The sequence below is a fragment of the Harpia harpyja genome, chromosome 1 (genome assembly GCF_026419915.1).
Source record: "Harpia harpyja isolate bHarHar1 chromosome 1, bHarHar1 primary haplotype, whole genome shotgun sequence".
NCBI classification, from domain to species: Eukaryota; Metazoa; Chordata; class Aves; order Accipitriformes; family Accipitridae; genus Harpia; species Harpia harpyja.
Window position 1 is genome coordinate 108,219,563 of NC_068940.1, and position 17,019 is coordinate 108,236,581.

The 17,019-nt window shown below is 50.1% G+C and overlaps 1 protein-coding gene across 5 annotated transcripts in view; it reads right to left on the reverse strand.

The window, feature by feature from the left end:
* Window positions 1-222: 222 nt before the first annotated feature.
* Window positions 223-17,019, reverse strand: part of SCAP (SREBF chaperone) — a 68,872-nt gene continuing 52,075 nt past the window's right edge. For all 5 annotated transcript variants that reach the window (XM_052809114.1, XM_052809104.1, XM_052809133.1 and 2 more), the window contains 13 exons: window positions 14,769-14,867; window positions 14,115-14,333; window positions 12,691-13,124; window positions 11,797-11,991; window positions 10,849-11,050; window positions 9,880-9,995; window positions 9,163-9,733; window positions 7,906-7,991; window positions 7,306-7,388; window positions 6,167-6,333; window positions 5,699-5,779; window positions 2,754-2,960; window positions 223-2,326 (listed from right to left, as the gene is read on the reverse strand). In XM_052809114.1, coding sequence (XP_052665074.1) covers window positions 2,081-2,326; window positions 2,754-2,960; window positions 5,699-5,779; window positions 6,167-6,333; window positions 7,306-7,388; window positions 7,906-7,991; window positions 9,163-9,733; window positions 9,880-9,995; window positions 10,849-11,050; window positions 11,797-11,991; window positions 12,691-13,124; window positions 14,115-14,333; window positions 14,769-14,867 — 2,706 coding nt within the window. In that variant the 3' untranslated portion in view covers window positions 223-2,080. The remainder of the gene's footprint in view (window positions 2,327-2,753; window positions 2,961-5,698; window positions 5,780-6,166; window positions 6,334-7,305; window positions 7,389-7,905; window positions 7,992-9,162; window positions 9,734-9,879; window positions 9,996-10,848; window positions 11,051-11,796; window positions 11,992-12,690; window positions 13,125-14,114; window positions 14,334-14,768; window positions 14,868-17,019) is intronic.

A 17,019-nucleotide genomic window follows, 5' to 3' on the forward strand; every position in this document is an offset into this window, starting at 1 on the left:
GCTCGCCATGTTATTTGACTCCAATTAGCACTGACTTTTTCAGCTCTTTGCTACTAAAATAAAGAAGAGTTTGATCTGCAGCCGGGCCAGGCCCCAGTGCTGCTGCTGGCGTGGGGGCTCTCAGCTCCCTGCCCGGTCCTGGGGGTCCCGGGGGGGAACACGGGACGGGACTGTGACGGAGGGTGGGGGGTCAGAAGGGGTGCAGCAGCGGCGCAGCAACGCTCGGGTTAGTTCCGTTTAATGGCGGTGTCCTCGGACAGGTTATAAAACAGGATCTGGTACAAAAAGCGTCCCCTGTACAGTACAAAGCGTACAGCCGGGCTAAGGCCACCCGAGGCAGAGGGGGAAGCCGGGGCGTGGGGGGGGATGCTGCCCCATGGCCCCCCCGGGGGAGCCCCCAGGCCTTGGGTCCCTCCGGCCGTGCTCAGGGGGGCTTCCCGCCTGCCCGGGGACTGGCATGGCGCTGCCTCTACAATCACCAGGATTCAATTAACAGACGTCATCAGCATTTACTGGAGGGAGGAGCGCGGTAGAGGAAGGGTTTGGGCCTGGCTCTGCTCGAGGCTGGTGCCCCCCCCCCCCATTGCCAGGGCAGGGTTTTGGGGGGGCTGTGGCTCGCCCCCCCCTGCCCCTTGCTCTCTGGGGTTGGAGCGGGGCCTGTACTGCAACTGGGGAGGGGAGCTGAGCTCCCCCCGCCCTGGCACATGCCAGAGGAGAAGCCCGGTGTCTCGGGGTGGGGGGGCTGCCCACCGGTGGCAGGGCCCTTTGGTCCCCACTGATCCCCTGGCCCCCCCAGTGTCACTCGGGCCGTCTCCCCCTGCCCCACGGGGCTTTCTCCCTGCAGGGAGAATGGGGGCAAGGGCTGCCGGCCTGCTCCCAACCTGAGAAAATCCTCCTCTGGCCCTGCAGCGGGAGGAGGAGGAGGAGGAGGAGGAAGGTGCTATTGCTGCAAACTGGGCGAAGGAGAAAGGCGGGAGCAGGTCCGGTGCCAGGGCGGCTCTGCCACGGCAGCTTGGTGGAGCGAGGGCGGGCACGTGGGCGCAGGTACTGCCGGGCCGCTGGTCCCGCGCTCTCCTGCCATAATAAATAAATATATACAGCATATAAATAAATAGGGCAGGGACTGCTGCAGCACAGAGCCCGCATGGGGCAGGGCCGGCCCGGAGCTGGGCAGGTGGGGGCCCTGCCCGTGCTCTAAGGCACGTGGAGGCCAAGCCAAGTGCCCAGGTGAGGTCAGCTCCGTCCTTCTCCCGACGTGGAGGCCAAGCCAAGTGCCCAGGTGAGATCAACCCCATCCTTCTCCCAGTGCGGACCTGCTGCCGCCGTAAGCCGAGGGGCTACGGCCAGATCGCGGTGATGGCGGCACTGGGTGCCAGGGGTTCACCGTGGGCTGGCAGCCCCCGGCTGCTCCTCTCTGGCCTAGGGCGGGGGGGGGGGGGGCCGGGTGTGCAGGGCTGTCCCCGTGCCCTGGGAGCGGGCATTGGGCTGGGACGGCCCTGCAAAGGCAGGCTGGGCACCGCTGCGACTAAGCCGGAACCTGCTGAGACGGAGCTGGGCCCAGCTTAGCTCGGCTACCGCAAGGCAACAGGCAGCGAGGCTCCCCCAGCCCCGCGCTGCTCCTCCTTCGGTCTCCCCCAGACAGCCGGTCAGCTCTGGGGAGCCACCGCACGCCGGCCCCATCGCCTGTCCTGTCCCGAGCAGGGTGCCGGAGCGGAGCGTGGCACCCCCCCTTCACTCCGCCGTGTCCCTCTGCACCAGCCAGGACAGCCCCGGGAACATCGCACCCCTGGGGAGCCCTGGTGACCGCATGGAAGATGCAGGAAACACAGGAGAGGGGCGAAGAGGAGGGCTGGGGCCCTGAAGACCTTTGGGTGGCAAGAGTCCAGTTTACGAGGAGGAAAGGCAACGGAGGTACGGACAGAGCGATGGAGCCGGCGTCCCCATCCCTGCGGGCAGCAGCGCAGCGCTGCCTAGAGCCCACCCTTCGTCTGCCTACGCCGCCTTCAACTACGGAAGGGGCCCGGGCGCCCCGTCCCGCCTGCCTCCCTCCACCCAGGCTCCAGCGCCTGCCCCTCCTTCCTCAGTCCAGTTTCTCCAGCACCGAGGGCACGTAGACCAGGCTGAGCTCGCTCCCGAAGTTGCAGACGATGGCGGCGTTCTCCAGCACGAGGATCTGCCGCGCGGGCTGCGACTCGTTGCTCTTCCCCAGGTAGACGGTCTGGAGCAGGTCGCCGTAGCCGATGTCCCAGAAGGAGACGCAGCCTTGGCCTCCTGTCACCAACAGGTTGTCGGAGATCACGCCCAGGCTGGCGCCGCAGCCCATCTCCTGCGTGGAACGAGAGCAGGTCAGAGAGCCGAGCCCGCGGCAGGCGTCCCGGCAGGAACTCCTCCGCGAGGGAGGGCAGCAGCCTGCCCGCGCCGCTTCTGGCGGGCAGCTTCTTGCCGTGGCCGGGAAGAGGCCGTTTAGCCGCAGCCCCTCTGCCAGCCCGGCCCCGCGGGCGCACACGTGCTGGAATGGGGCCACTGAGCCTTGCAGTGGGACAGCGCGGTCTAGCCAAGCAACAGATTCGGTCTTTTCCAAGCTCTTGCATGTTACGTTTACAAATGGGTAAGTTTTCCAAAGCAGGTGGAGTTTATAAATAGAGATCCCTTCACACTCCAAGCCCAGCAGAGGTGGTCTGCGGGGTTTGGTGGGGTCCAGAAAAGCACAGGAGCACCCTTAACCTTTCCCTGGCTGCTCCCCGCCTACCAACCTGCTGGATAGAATAGAGCTTGATCCCCGAGCTGCGGTCCCAGATGCTGATCACGTCGTCCAAGCCGCTGCTGATGACGCAGGACGTTGTGCAGGTGAGGGACGTGACGTCCCCTCGGTGGGCGTACATGTGGCTGACCTTGCTCCCCGTCAGCACGTCCCAAAGGCAGATGGCACCGTCCTGGCCTCCGCTCGCTAGCACCATCGTCTGCAAGGACACGGGCAGAACCAGGTCAGGATCTCAGAGGACAGCGCCCTTGCCATCGCACCCCTGGGCTTCACAGTGCCACGGACACACGAGGCCGCTGAACACGTGAGCCAGTTCCGTATACAAGCAGTTCCAGTGCTCCGGGCATGCTCCCAGGAGGGAGGTCACAGGAATGAGGGATGGAAAGCGGAGCTGCCAGTTCGGTGTCTCCCTTGCCTTTGTACATGTGTTCCAACAGGCTGGAGGTTACAAGGCCCCAAGCCCACCAGGACTCCCAGGTGCAGGGAAACCTAAATTCATTTAAACAGAGCTGTAAAGCACACAGGTGTGGCTCTCCTTCTTCTTTCCAAGGGGACCTGGTACACAAAGCCTCCCTGGAGGCTCACAGCAGAGCAAGGGCAGGCTCTGCTGAGCCCTGTCGTTAGCCTTGCTCAGCTCCAGCCCTGGCAGTGCAGGCTGTGCGTCAGCTCAGCTCCGCTCCCTCTCTCAGGAGACAGCCGGTGCCCCGGAGGGCAGGGAACATTTCCTGGGCCAGTTTCAGCCTGGTGCTCCCGGCTCTGCCTTCAGAGGCTCCCTGGCGTCAGAGCTGCGTTCAGAACGGCTGTCCCGGCAGGACGGGTACAGCAGGAACGGGGCTTTCCTGCTCCAAACAGGGCAGGGAGACAAACCACCTCCAGGGAAAGGGATTGCTGCGCTTGCAGTCAGCTGGATGGGAAAATACTGGCTCAGCTTGTATTGCAAAGGAATAGGATAGGACAGAATATGATAGAATAGGATAGGATAGAATACAATACAATAAGGTAGAATAGAATAAAATAGAATAGAATAGAATGCAAATGAATGCAATGAAATAGGATAGGATATAATAGAATGAAATAGAACAGGATATGATAAAATAGAATAGAATAGGATAGGTTAGGATTAATTGGAATAGAATAGAATGGAATAGAATAGAATGGAATAGAATAGAATAGAATGGAATAGAATAGAATGGAATTGAATTGAATAGAATAGAATAGAATAGAATTGAATAGAATAGAATAGAATCGAATAGAATAAAATAGAATCGAATAGAATAAAATAGAATCGAATAGAATAAAATAGAATCGAATAGAATAAAATAGAATCGAATAGAATAAAATAGAATCGAATAGAATAAAATAGAATCGAATAGAATAAAATAGAATCGAATAGAATAAAATAGAATCGAATAGAATAAAATAGAATCGAATAGAATAAAATAGAATCGAATAGAATAAAATAGAATCGAATAGAATAAAATAGAATCGAATAGAATTGAATAAAATAAAATAGAATAGAATAGAATAAAATAGAATCGAATAGAATAAAATAGAATAGAATAGAATAGAATAAAATAGAATAGAATAGAATAAAATAGAATAGAATAGAATAAAATAGAATAGAATAAAATAGAATAGAATAGAATAAAATAGAATAGAATAAAATAGAATAGAATAAAATAGAATAGAATAAAATAGAATAGAATAAAATAGAATAGAATAAAATAGAATTGAATAGAATAAAATAGAATCGAATAGAATGCAAATGAATGCAATAGAACAGGATAGGTTAGACTGAATAGAATAAGGTAGGATAGAATCATAGAATAGCATAGGATAGAATGGAATAGAATAAAATAGAATTTAATAGAATTGAATAGAATAAAATAGAATTGAATAGAATAAAATAGACTGCAATAGAACAGGATAGGTTAGACTGAATAGAATAAGGTAGGATAGGATATAATAGAATAGCATATGATAAAATAGAATGGAATAGAATGGAATAAAATAAAACAGAATAGAATACAATTGAATAGAATAAAATAGAATCGAATAGAATTGAATAAAATACAATAAAATTGAATAGAATTGAATAGAATGCAAATGAATGCAATAGAACAGGATAGGTTAGACTGAATAGAATAAGATAGGACAGAATAGAATGAAATAGAACAGAATAAGTTAGAATAGCATGGAATGGAATAGAGTAGAAAAGAAAAGAATAGAATGGAATAGAATAGAAAGGAATGGAAAAGAATAGAATTTAATAAAATAGAATAAAATAGGATAGAATAGAATGCAAATGAATGCAATAGAACAGGATAGGTTAGACTGAATAGAGTAAGGTAGGATAGGATAGAATAGAATGGAATAAGTTAGACTAGCATATGATAGAATAGAATAGCATAGAATAGAATGGAATAGAATAGCATGCAATAGAATAGAACACAAATGAATGCAATAGGATAGGTTAGACTGAATAGAATAAGGTAGGATAGGATATAATAGAATGAAATAGAATAGAATAAGTTAGAATAGCATATGATAGAATGGAATGGAATAGAATAGGTTAGAATGCAAATGAATGCAATAGAACAGGATAGGTTAGAATGAATAGAATGAGGTAGGATAGGATATAATAGAATGAAATAGAATAGAATAAGTTAGAATAGAATATGATAGAATAGAATAGAATAGGATGGGATAGGATAGAATAGAATAGAATAAAGTAGAATACAATAGAACAGAATGCAATTCTGGTGAGCACAGGGTCACAGCAGCCAGCAAACCCTCTGCATCCTCAGAGAAGCCCACATCAACTTCTCCAGGCGCAAACCAGAAGAGAGCCCCAGCTGGGTCCCTCCGGCTGAACCAGTGGCTCAGCAGCTGCATATAAAGGCTGTTCTTCCCAGTGCAGACCCAGCTGCACCTTACCTGATCCATGTACACAGCTGTGATTGCTCCTGAGTGACCCTGCAGCGTGAACAAACAGCATGAGTCTTCTAGCCGAAACACCTGCAGGGCAGAAGAGGCAGATGTGAGCGTCGGCAGGGCAGCCGTGCTGCACAGCAATACTGCCTGCGCCTTACCACTCTTGCTAACAAAGCAACAGATCTCCCTGTTTCTATCTTCCTTACTGCTGCCCGCTGCTCACAGCAGAGCCAGAGCCTGTCAGCGATTCAGTGAGGGCACTGGAAGCTGCTGCCAAGGACAGGGGAAAAGGGTAATGCCTGTCAGGGAGTGACAGGGCAGGGAAGCAACATGCATGGCTGAAGGGGACAGCTGCTGCTGGAAGGGACAAGGAGAAGACGAAGACAAGGGATAGCCCAGAACCCAGACCCTGATATTCACGAAGTCACCCAGCCCTAAGGCAAGAGGATCTCCTGCTCTGCTTAGCCTTACTCTCAGCGTGTGGTCCTGGCTCCCCGTGACCAGCCGTCCAGCCGCAGCCTTCAGCGCCGTGATCGGCTTCTGGTGGGCGCAGGACACGGTGTGGGTGAGCTGACACATGATGATGTCGCTGCTGCTGAACACGGGGGAAGACGGGATGCTGCTTCTGCTTGGGGCTCCTGTGGCGAGACAAGCAGGTAAGTCCTTGCCGCATCAGACGCAGCCTTACGCTCCAAGACTAATATCACCCAGAAATGGTGCGGTATCAGGGATGCCTGGATGCTGAACTTCAAGGAATTTTAACCTGGTCCTCTGACGAGCCAAACACTCAGCACTCTGGCTGACACTGACAGAAGCTACACCTGCTAAGCGCTCATGAACAACTGGAGTGAGGGTCTCCGACAGGGTCCTCAGCAGCAGAACTCCCTCCCTACGCAGTTATTCTTCTGCAAGGCTGAGGTCCCTGAAGCCCAAGAGCTCTGCGATTACCCTTGTCAGAGGCAGAACAGACAGCTGGGCACAAGACTCTCTGCACTCTATGGGGAAAAGTCGTTTCCACAGCCAGCCCTTTCCTGCGGAGCCTGCTCCACTTCCAGATCTACAGCTTGCAGACCCCAGGACATCCCTCCAGGAATACAATCATTCTCCTGGAGTAAAGCCAGGGTTTCTCTCTCCTCCAGGCCACTCCAGAACCAAAGGAGCCACTGCACTGCAAACCAGTTACCGCCACGGACTAGTTTTGTGTGTGTCATGGTTGTGCCGAGGCCCCGAGCTGTATCGTGATTGTGTGGGGCTATATGGTGTGCAAATGAGTGAGAACAGACCTTGCTGAAGGAGAAAATAAGTGAGAAGTGGGAAAGAGGTACGGGGCAGAGCTGACCCTGGAATGCATGTCTCAGCCTCCAGACCTATGCACTGGAGCAAACCAGCACTCGAGACGCTCTCCCTGCATAGGGAACTCCCAAAGTATTCCTTGCCTCTCCACAGCAGCTGATTCAGCATCCTGCAGCACAGGGTGTTTTGGAACAGAGCATTACTACGACAGCTTATGAAGTGGGCGTGAGGAAGAGTCAGCTGCAAGAAGGCAAGGGAAGAGGAAAAGGCTCAGAGAAGCTCAGAGCAGTGCACAGCATGCTCGGATGCTTGCTTACCTCGGAACTGCAGGTGGTTCAAGGACGTGTGTGTCTCTAGCGAAAAGAAATCTAAAGAGCCATTCAACCGGGCAGCGACAATCCTGAGGGAGAAACGCAGGCACATGAGGAGAGGCCCTTCCCCGCTCTCACAGGGTGAGGAGCCCTGAGACCAGACACCTTCCGAGGCAGAGCACAAACCGCACGGGCTCCCCCTGTGAGGAGGCAGTCCTGATTGTAAGGAAGAGGGCTCGAAAATTGTATTAAGCTCAGACCACAGAATAAACTGGCAGGTGGCAGTGTCTCTTGAATAACAGCACACAAACCAGTGACCCAAAGGCCCCACCTCCCAGCCCTGAATTATACTGGATATTCAGCTACTAGAAAGACTGAGTATCTGTATGAAGAGGAAGCAGCTGCCAGAACAGACCTGGACCCAGGAAAGCTCGCTCCACCATGCCCAGCTTGAGAGGTGGACGCATGGGAAGGAAGAGACTTCCCCACTGAGCCTCTGCCATCTCGAGCTGTTCGACCTCCACAGCAGGAGGGTCAGGGCTGGGGTCCTGGCTTACACCACGTGTTCTCCTCCCCTTGCAGATCACCAAGCACAAACACCATTACCTGTTGTTCAGGAAGACAAGCGCTGTGATGCCAGATTGACCTTCATCATTACTGCTACGGAGGGTCCCCTCGATCGCATCCCAAACCTGGAAGGAGAAGGGGTTACTGCTGTGATCCCGACCAGAAGACCGTTGTACATTGAGGAGTTGGTGATCCATGTAACAGCTAACCTGTGCTGTGCCACATATATCCCCTGGCCCCCTTAGCTGTCTGATCTTAACAAAGGAGCCCGGAGGCAGCTCCCACTTGGCATTAGTGATTACAATCATTAATATCCTTCTATCTATCTTGAAGTGAAGCAGCAAGTTCTCAAGTGAACATCATCTTGTTTGACAGCAGAAATGATAAATAGAATTCTTTTCTTTGAAGAAAATCCCATAAGAGCTCTAAGGACCACAGCACTGGCCGACCTCTCCACGGACATGATCCGCACGGCGTGCCCTGCTCAAACGGGAGGTCTGACCAACACTGCACAACATGGGGCTCCCTGCAATGGGAGGGACCCAAGATCACACTATCCTTTTTCCTTCTAGCGTTAACTGCCAATAAATGTTATTTTAATTAATACTTCAAAACCTGCATGCCTTTCTTACTAGGGTCACAACGAACACTAGCCCCGGTGCACCACACACACCCTGTGACAGCACAGGCTCCTGCTGCATGCCCCCCGTTCCCAGCTATGCAGCACCCCTCTTTGCTCCTGGTCAGCCCCACATCTGCCCTGTTCCAAGCTGGAAGTGTACTGGATTTTGAAGCAATATTGTGATGTGGACTGGAGACAAGATTCAGCAGCAAAACTCAGTCAGTGTCTCAAGGTAGCTGCTCAGAAGGTATCTGAGCTCAAAAGCACACTTAAAGGACAAAGAAAAAAAATGGAGTGGCCTGCCTGTGTCTTTGTTGGGAAGAATGAGAGCCACTCACATGCAGCACAGGTCAAAAATCATTAAAAATATTATTTCAGGATGTATCTGTTTAAAAAAACCCCTGCATTTACTTTGAAGGGAAAATTCTAACTTAATTTCCAAAAACAAACTTAAACTAATTCTAAAAGTTTCTCATTGGAGGAGATTTAAATTTCCAATTAAAATTTGCTTCAAAACCTGTATCACTCCTGTAGAATTCCTATTCATTTTACCTTATTTCATGACTGACCAGCAACATTACTTAATGACATGGCCATCTTTAAGCTTCTTCAGTCTTAAAGAGCTGCTGGCAGCTCACCCAGCGCCCAGGCTGGCACTGAGCCTTGCTCCTCACCTCCAGCTTCCCATTACTCCGGCCAGCCACAATGAGGTTCCCTTGCAGGTCCAGGCTCCAGACAGAGCTCTCCAAGTCTCCTCCCCAGGAAGGAAGCGGTGACGATTTGTCAAATCCTGTAAAGGACTCATCCCCCAGGCTCCTTCTGCGGCTGCTGCAGCCTCCCTCCTCGGTCCCGCAGCGCAGGGAGCGGGGACTGCCGCTCCCCGCACAGAAGCCAGCCTGTCCATGTGGGGCTGAGAGGCCAGTGAAGTTCATACAGTTGGAGGTGCCGTGCTCTTCGTACACTTTACCAACCAGGCTGCTAAAGTCATACCCGGTCTCCTTCTGGCGACTGCCCACAGCACGGAGCCGTGTCTCTGACTCGGCCACCTTCACCTGCTCAGAGAAGTTCGTGTCAATGAGAGACGTGAGGTCTGGCTGGTCGCAGAAAAGCGGAGGCTGGGGGGGGCTGAGCATCCTTTTGAGCTGGTGACTGTTCTCAAAGGAGTCGTCCAGACCATTCTTGCCATCCGGACTATGATCCCAGCTTTCCTGGTAATCAAAGATGCCACTGCTGTCTCTTCGCAACCTAAAACACAGGAATAAAAGGTCAGTCCTCCCACCTCTACTGTCGGAGAGGGCTGATTTCTCACAGAGGGGTTTGCGCCAGCTGCTGAGCAGCGACTGTGGAGGGACCTGCCCACAGCTGAATGACTTAGTACAGACACCGCATACCTTGGTTTGGGAATAACGGTGAGGCAGTCGCCGGTCTGGGCATCCCACACACGGATTTGGCCCACCAGGCAGCAGCTGACAAGCAGCATCCCATCACTAGCCAGGCATTCGATGTCCTGGGAAGGAAGAACAAGCACAGCTGAGCACGTAGCACCACCAAGGCCTCTGGACTCTGACAATCTCCTCGCGTGTGGCTGAGGAACTATAGAGATGATAAATTTTATGTCAAAACTACGTGGCTGGCTTAGCAACCTAGAGATACTCTGAGAATGTGAGTACATCTTTGCCCAGAGTCCTAGATGTGCAGTAGACTGCTGCAAATCAGACAGACTCGGTCTGTCTTCCCTTTCCCTGACAAAGTATGGCCCAAAGAGATGGCAGGATCAGGAACAGAGGTGCAGCTTCTCTGGAAGATATGGCACAGCATTTCAAACTCCGTCTGACTGGATGCCTGCGTGCTTTGTTTCATCTCAGAATGGGAAGAAACAACTTTCCCCTCAAGAAAAATGAGTGAACAGAGCAGCAGCGCACTTCTGTACAAACCCACGGATGCTTTTAGCACTGGAAACAATATTTAACAGCCCAAACCTATGCACTAACTTTTGGGAAGCAGGAAAAAAGGATCCAGTAGGCATTACGTATCAGGAATCTAGAGCTACCCCAGCAAAGAAGGCTGGATCAGCACAGCTAATAAAAGCCAACAGTTGGCTACACAGAGAAGGAAATAACTGCAACTGCAAAAAGCTCAGAGCAAGTCTCAGGAAGAAATGGAAAAGTCCTACAGGAAACTTCAGGCTACAATGTCTTACATATCTACAAGATATAGCATTCGCCCCGGCTGTTAGCCTCCATGGCTGCATTACGCTAAGGCTGCATAGCTGGTATTTAAATAAACCAAAGAAAACAGAAGATGTGTGGCGCAAGTCAGTAAAATGCCTTTCTTGTAAGGACTGCACCCGTCCGACCTACCATGAGGTGACCCCTGAGAACCAAGGGGACGATCTCTGTCTCAGGTGGGGAGTAGCCGTAATCGTCACAGGGCAGGTCCCCCCTCTTCCTCCTGCTGTGCGAGAGCCCATTCTGCCCATAGTTCTTGGGGCAGAACACCCTGTACAGGCAGAAGAGCAGGAGGACCAGGATAATGCCCGAGGCCAGACCCAGAGCAGCCACCCTGGTGGGAGAGACAAACAGACACAAAGACAAAAAGAAGGTGAGATAAAAGATCCAACTACTAGTCCACGGATAGAATTTGAAAAATAGTGTGAAAGTATTACACACGTTGCTGGTCTAGATTTTTCAGCTGAGAAAAATTTCCAATAAGCTATAGTGATTTCTGGAAAATTTAAGGATTTTTTTTAATGGGAAATGTCAATTTCAACAAGATTTTCAGACTTTTCAATAAGAAAAGTACACAGCGATTAAGACAGTAAGAAAAACACTAGATGGGGATTGGGATAATATAAAGTGCATTCAACACAGCCAAAGGAGAACTGCAGGTTCAGACAGCAAGCTGTGTGCCTGTCCTCTCAATAGGAAAGGAAGGTCCCTGCATGCGTGAGAGTTTGATCTAACACCCAATAAAGCATTATTGAATCACGACATTTATTCCCAAAGACGAACTCCTATCCCTGTTACCCAGTGATAAACCCCGTAACGCATCATGTGCGCTAACAACCTGGGATGCACACACCCTCTCCTGCCAGGGAACTCAGCTGCTGAGAAAAACGGTGCCAAGAGAGATAATTTAATGCTGCACTAGCTGAGCTAGAGTGTCCCGAGCATTACAGGATTTTGCACTGAAGCTTTACAAATATTTTTTGGTCTCCCACCAGGAGAAGAGCCAAACAGCCAAAGAGCCACCCGTGTCTCCAAGGGAGTTAAGGCATGGTCAGAAGGCTGTATTAAGGACTCTTTTACTTGTAAAGAGTGACATCCTGGTGCCCTTGCAGCTTGGATGAGGCTTGGTCAGGCTGAGCTTCAGCATCCAGCTTCCCACTGCTTGAAGATAAGAAGGGGTGGTAGCGGTTAGCCTCCTGGGGATGCCGCACTTCTAAGGCCTCTTGTGGGTTCAGGTACAGCGTGACAGGGATTGCTGGAAGGATGCTGATGTATCTGAAGGAATGGAAAGATGAGAATAGCTTAGGAACAACAAACACACAAAGACACGAAAATCCTAATAGCTCATCTTCTCACTAGGAGCCAAGGTAGGTCTCAGTACGTACTTTCAGTCCAGTAGTTTTAGGTATTCTCAACAAAAGACCTCCTTTGAAATATTTTTCTCTAAAGATATTTCCCAGGTCTTAACCCTCAACTGTGGGAGAGGTTAAGAGCCAACAGTGGAATGAACTACTGATGAGTTCAAATGGATCACACAGATTTAAGTAAGGATATAATGATCTGGTCCAGTTCCCTGTACAGTGCAGGCCAGAAAATCTCACCAAGAAGTTTCTTCAGCTCAGATGTCTCTCTATTCCTCACATGGGCCATCCCCATCACTTACAGATGATCGTATATTGTTTTACAAAATTCTAAACATCACCTCCAGGGTGAAGGAGGACAACAAGCAAGTAACCCAACCCACAAACACAGAGAGAAACACAACCCTTATTCTCAAACAGCCCTGGAGAGTTTGGCACCTCTGCAGCGCACAGGAGGGCCTGTTTGGTAGTCTCCTCCTGAAGACACATTTGGAGTAAGCCACGTGGAACGCAAATTATCTAACTCAGAAGAACAAAGAACAGAAGAAAGAAAAACGCTGAGGTCAATCCTCCAATTCAAAGTGCCTGCGGCACTCGATGCCAGCCCACTTGCCTTTTGGCCAGAGTGATATTGTAGTAGCTGAAGAGGGATGGCCAGTGTCTGAAGGAAAGCTTCCTCCAAATCTCCTCATCCTCTGCTCCCCAGGTAACCTCCGCTTCAGTTCCAAGCTCTGTCTGTCCATTCCCTTTGCCCTCTGGTCCTTGGGCCCAAGTGTGCTGGTTTGTCTCCAGCCTGCTCAGGGACTCCAGCCCTGACTTCTGCTCACGTGGCTGCGTCTGGTTTTCTGACAGCTGTATAGGGTCCGACGGGAAGACTGAGAGATCAATCTTAGGGTCGCCAGCAGGTAGGACCCCTCCAGGAACAGGCATAGGAGGCAGACCTGCTTCACCCAAAGGACTTTGTTCGGTGACCTGTGACGTGAGGTAGGTGCGGAGACCAGCAGGATCCGTGTAAACCAGGATTCCAATCCAGATCACCGTCCCGGCCTACACACGATGAGCAAAGAGACAAGTCCATTTAGTACATGGCCTTCACACTCCGCCTCCAACACCTCGTCAGCTGTCTGAGCTGATCAACAACATCCCAACCAAGGATATGCCCTGCACTCAGTTATGGTCTTACTCCTGACAGACACTTATCCTCCAGGAGCGGGAGAGGTCACACAGCAAGCACAAAAACTGAACACTACTTTTTCACGAGCCATCCAACTCAACCTGATGGCAAGAACCCCACTTCTACCACACAAATGCACAGCAGGGAAGAGACTCCTTGCTGGCAGCTGGGACCAGCATGTCTGCCACCCTCAAACAGGGCTGGAAAAGCTTAATTCAGGGTTCTGATACATGAAGTCTGCAAGACCTTCTGCAGCAGCCACAGTTCACAGACTGATGTCTTAATTTAACTTAAACTGCCATCAGTGTTAGTTGACAGTAACAGACTGGGCTGTGGTTTGTAGAGCCAAGGAGCACACACATTCCCCGCTTCCATTATAGACATCCAAAATAGAGATGGCGGGTACAAGCAGGAGCAGTAACTGGTGTAACCACTGCAGTTACACCTGCAAAAGGAAAAGCCTTAGTCTTTCATGTAGCAAGATAGTTCCAGGTCTTTAGTCCACATTATCTGCAGGAACAAAACATGATTTCTGCTATGCAAAAATCTTCTCTCTCCACTCATACAGTCTTTGAAAACCTGCTTATATAAAAGCAGATTTTTGTCTCAAAGCAAATACCAGAAAATTATCCACTACCACCCAAACATCATGCAAACAGCAGAGCCTTGGAGTTAATGCATGCAGAGCGATGTTCTTAGGGAAGTACTTCTTGAACTGCATTTACCATGGGGCAGCGTAAGTTTTGCAGGGGAACAAGGATGCATGAAAACGTTGGACTTTTTTTTGTGCCCCAGAAGCCTTTTTGGGTTGGGTTAGTATCCAGCAGCAAGGGGCACCAGATAACAAACACCACATGGCATACCATGATGAGTCTCTGGGCCAGACGGGTCCTGGCGAAGAAGTAAATCACCCGCAGCCTCTTTGGCAGGCGCAGATTCCTGAAAGACGATGGCTGCAGGGTGATGGTGTGGGGGGTGGCAGGTCGCATAGCTGGCTGGCGTTCGTAGCGCTGAGAGCGGCTGACAGGTTTCGCTGGGGGCATGCAGGCTTCTGCCGGCAACCGTTTGTTCAGATCAGCGAGCTGCCGAGAGAAAAGCAAATGTGAGAGAGCCGTGGTGATGAGGTCCCTCGAGAGAAATGTGTGCAGAGACAGCTATCTTTGATACATGCCCACGTCTGAGTTCCACCTTCACCCTCAAGTCAATCTGTCCCAGCTTTTCTCCAGCACACACTCTCTTCTTTGCCTAGCCATGGTCATGTGTTCGTGACCGTGGCTCCTTCCAGCCCATTTACCCAAAATCTGCATGTTTATATACCTGAGGGTGTCTTGCTTCCTCAAGTGTCCTGTCCCCAATCCCTGCATATGTGTAATCAAGCAAGTACTGCCCCGGAACTTTTACAGCTCCATCTTTTCTGCTTAGAGAGTGAAATCACAGGGTGTGCTTCCTTTAATCCTTCCACAATAGCAGAGAAGGAAAGCCCAAGGCAAAACTCCGTGTTCTTGGCCCTTCCTTACCTCCATACGGCGAATGTCAATGGACAGCACGGTAGTGAAGAAAAACATCTGCAGAAAGAAGTCAGACACCAGGCCGACCACAGCGAAGAGGCAGAACTCCTGCAGACAGGACACACTGATTAGCTACGGTAGCTGCAGAGACAACGGTAAATATTTCGACTTCAGAAAAAAGGAAATTCAGCAAACTTTTCCCCAGAGCGCAGGCCTGAGTCTATTTTACTGACAAATCCTATTACCGATATTATGTAATAGTTGAGAGTTTAGCGCTAGAAAAGTCCGTGTGAGAACTCAAGAGCATATTTATTCAGATTCGCATTCTTTGTTCTTCTCAGCCATAAAACATCAAAGCACCATAGGAAAAACCAGCAGAGGATGTTTTCGCAGTTCACAAAGCCGTGGCAGGGCGGAACCCAGAGCTTTCAGCCTCCTGCCCATGTGTTCAAATCACAAACAGCCTCCAACGGTGACAGTTTCCTGCACTTTACCAATAAACCTCAGCTCAGATTTAAAATTCCTCCAGGAACACAGGTTGCTCAGGAACTGGATCAATCACTCTCCAACCAAAGACAGACCACTGAAGTCACTGTACATCTGTGTACTTGTTCGTAGCCACTCTCCAGGGTCCCAGGTAAACCATTTCTGCTTAAATTACACTTGTGGCTAATGTATGTTTGATGGGCAAATTTCATTCCTACACCCCTGGAAGAGAAGTCCCTTACCCAGTCTCAGAGGTCTCTAAACAACAAATATATGGGGAACAACGTTTGCAAAAGCCAGTGTTTCCTAAACTTCCTGTAATGCTCCACTTTCTCCAGCAGGTGCCATTGCAGAAATAAGGATTAAAAGATTCTGCCCAGCAGCAGAAATGCAGTCAACTCCCAGATCATCCCTATAAAACAAATGCAGGCTCTTACCCTAATCCCCATTAGTGCTAAGTGCCACCCCCTCTCCCCCACTACATTCAAAACTCCACAGCAACACAGAATTAAAATATTTTTTGAGAGGCATCTTGTTTCCCTTGGAGGTAATTTCTGTCAGGACCTGTCAGGACCCAAAAAGGATCAAGTAAATGTGGAGAGATCAAGAAAGCTGAAAGTAAGCAGGAGTAAAAACCTTAGGCTAAACAACACATTAAAGATTCTGGCCCTCACTTGCAGAACAGAGCTGGCAAACACCCACTGCTATTCACTGCCTGCCTGCTGGTGTGGTGCCATGCTCACTACCTGCAGACCAAGACAGGACACCTCCACCTAAGGGGAAGGAAGGGCATAGACATTAATTTCTTTTGTCCCGCTCCTTCCTACGTCTGCCCCGGCTTCTTGCGTAAGGCTGGAGGCCAGTATCAGCACAGTGAAATGAAAAGAGATAGCGTGAAAGGCTATCCAAAATCTCCAAACAAACCTTGAAGCCTCCCCATCCTGTCCAAACTGTTCTCAAAACATAAGCAATCAACTGGTTGTTACTTAAAAATCAGTGTGATATGAAACGAGATAACCCACCAGGTCAGCTGCCCTTCCCCAAACCTCCCAGCAACAGCAGCACAAGGAAGCAGGTTCTGATCAGGTTTTTCTCTTTAGCCCCTTCCCCAACATCTGACAGGAGCTTTTGGGAGCAGAGGGATGAAAACACAACATAGGTTCCTCTCTCAAGGAGAAAACCAGAAGGAAAGCAACGTCCATCTGGATTTCACCCAGACCTCGGCAAACACAGGCTCCACAAACAGCAGGCTCTGCATAGAGAGATACTAATTCTGTTAATACCTCCACTCAGTATTAGAGACATCTGAAGCTTCTAGCCCTGGAAATCTAAAATCTTCTTATACTTGGATACTGCACACCCTATGGCAAAACCCAGTGTGATTTCAGTGGGTGCAGGATTCGGCTATTGGTGTGTGAACTTCAGTACAAGGTAGTGAATAAAGGATGGAAAGCACAGGATGAGTGCTCAGCACGCAGCCCTGCAGCATCTTGGGATCATCAACAGTGACACTGTGCCAGGAAAAGAGGGGTCTCTACCCACCTGCAATGCAAGGCAAGAGGATTTCACTGCTGCTCACAATTACGAGGGATTTAAAGTGGATGCACAATTCTCATCTGAAGCCAAACTCTATTTGAGGACAAGGAGAGCCACAGAAAACACAGAAAATTCCCTTCTGCTAAATGAGTTGCGCTGCCAAGGAGTAACTGAGAAAAATGACAAGACCCATTACAGTCCTTGGGGCAGGTGAGAGCCTTCAGCAAAGAAATGCCTC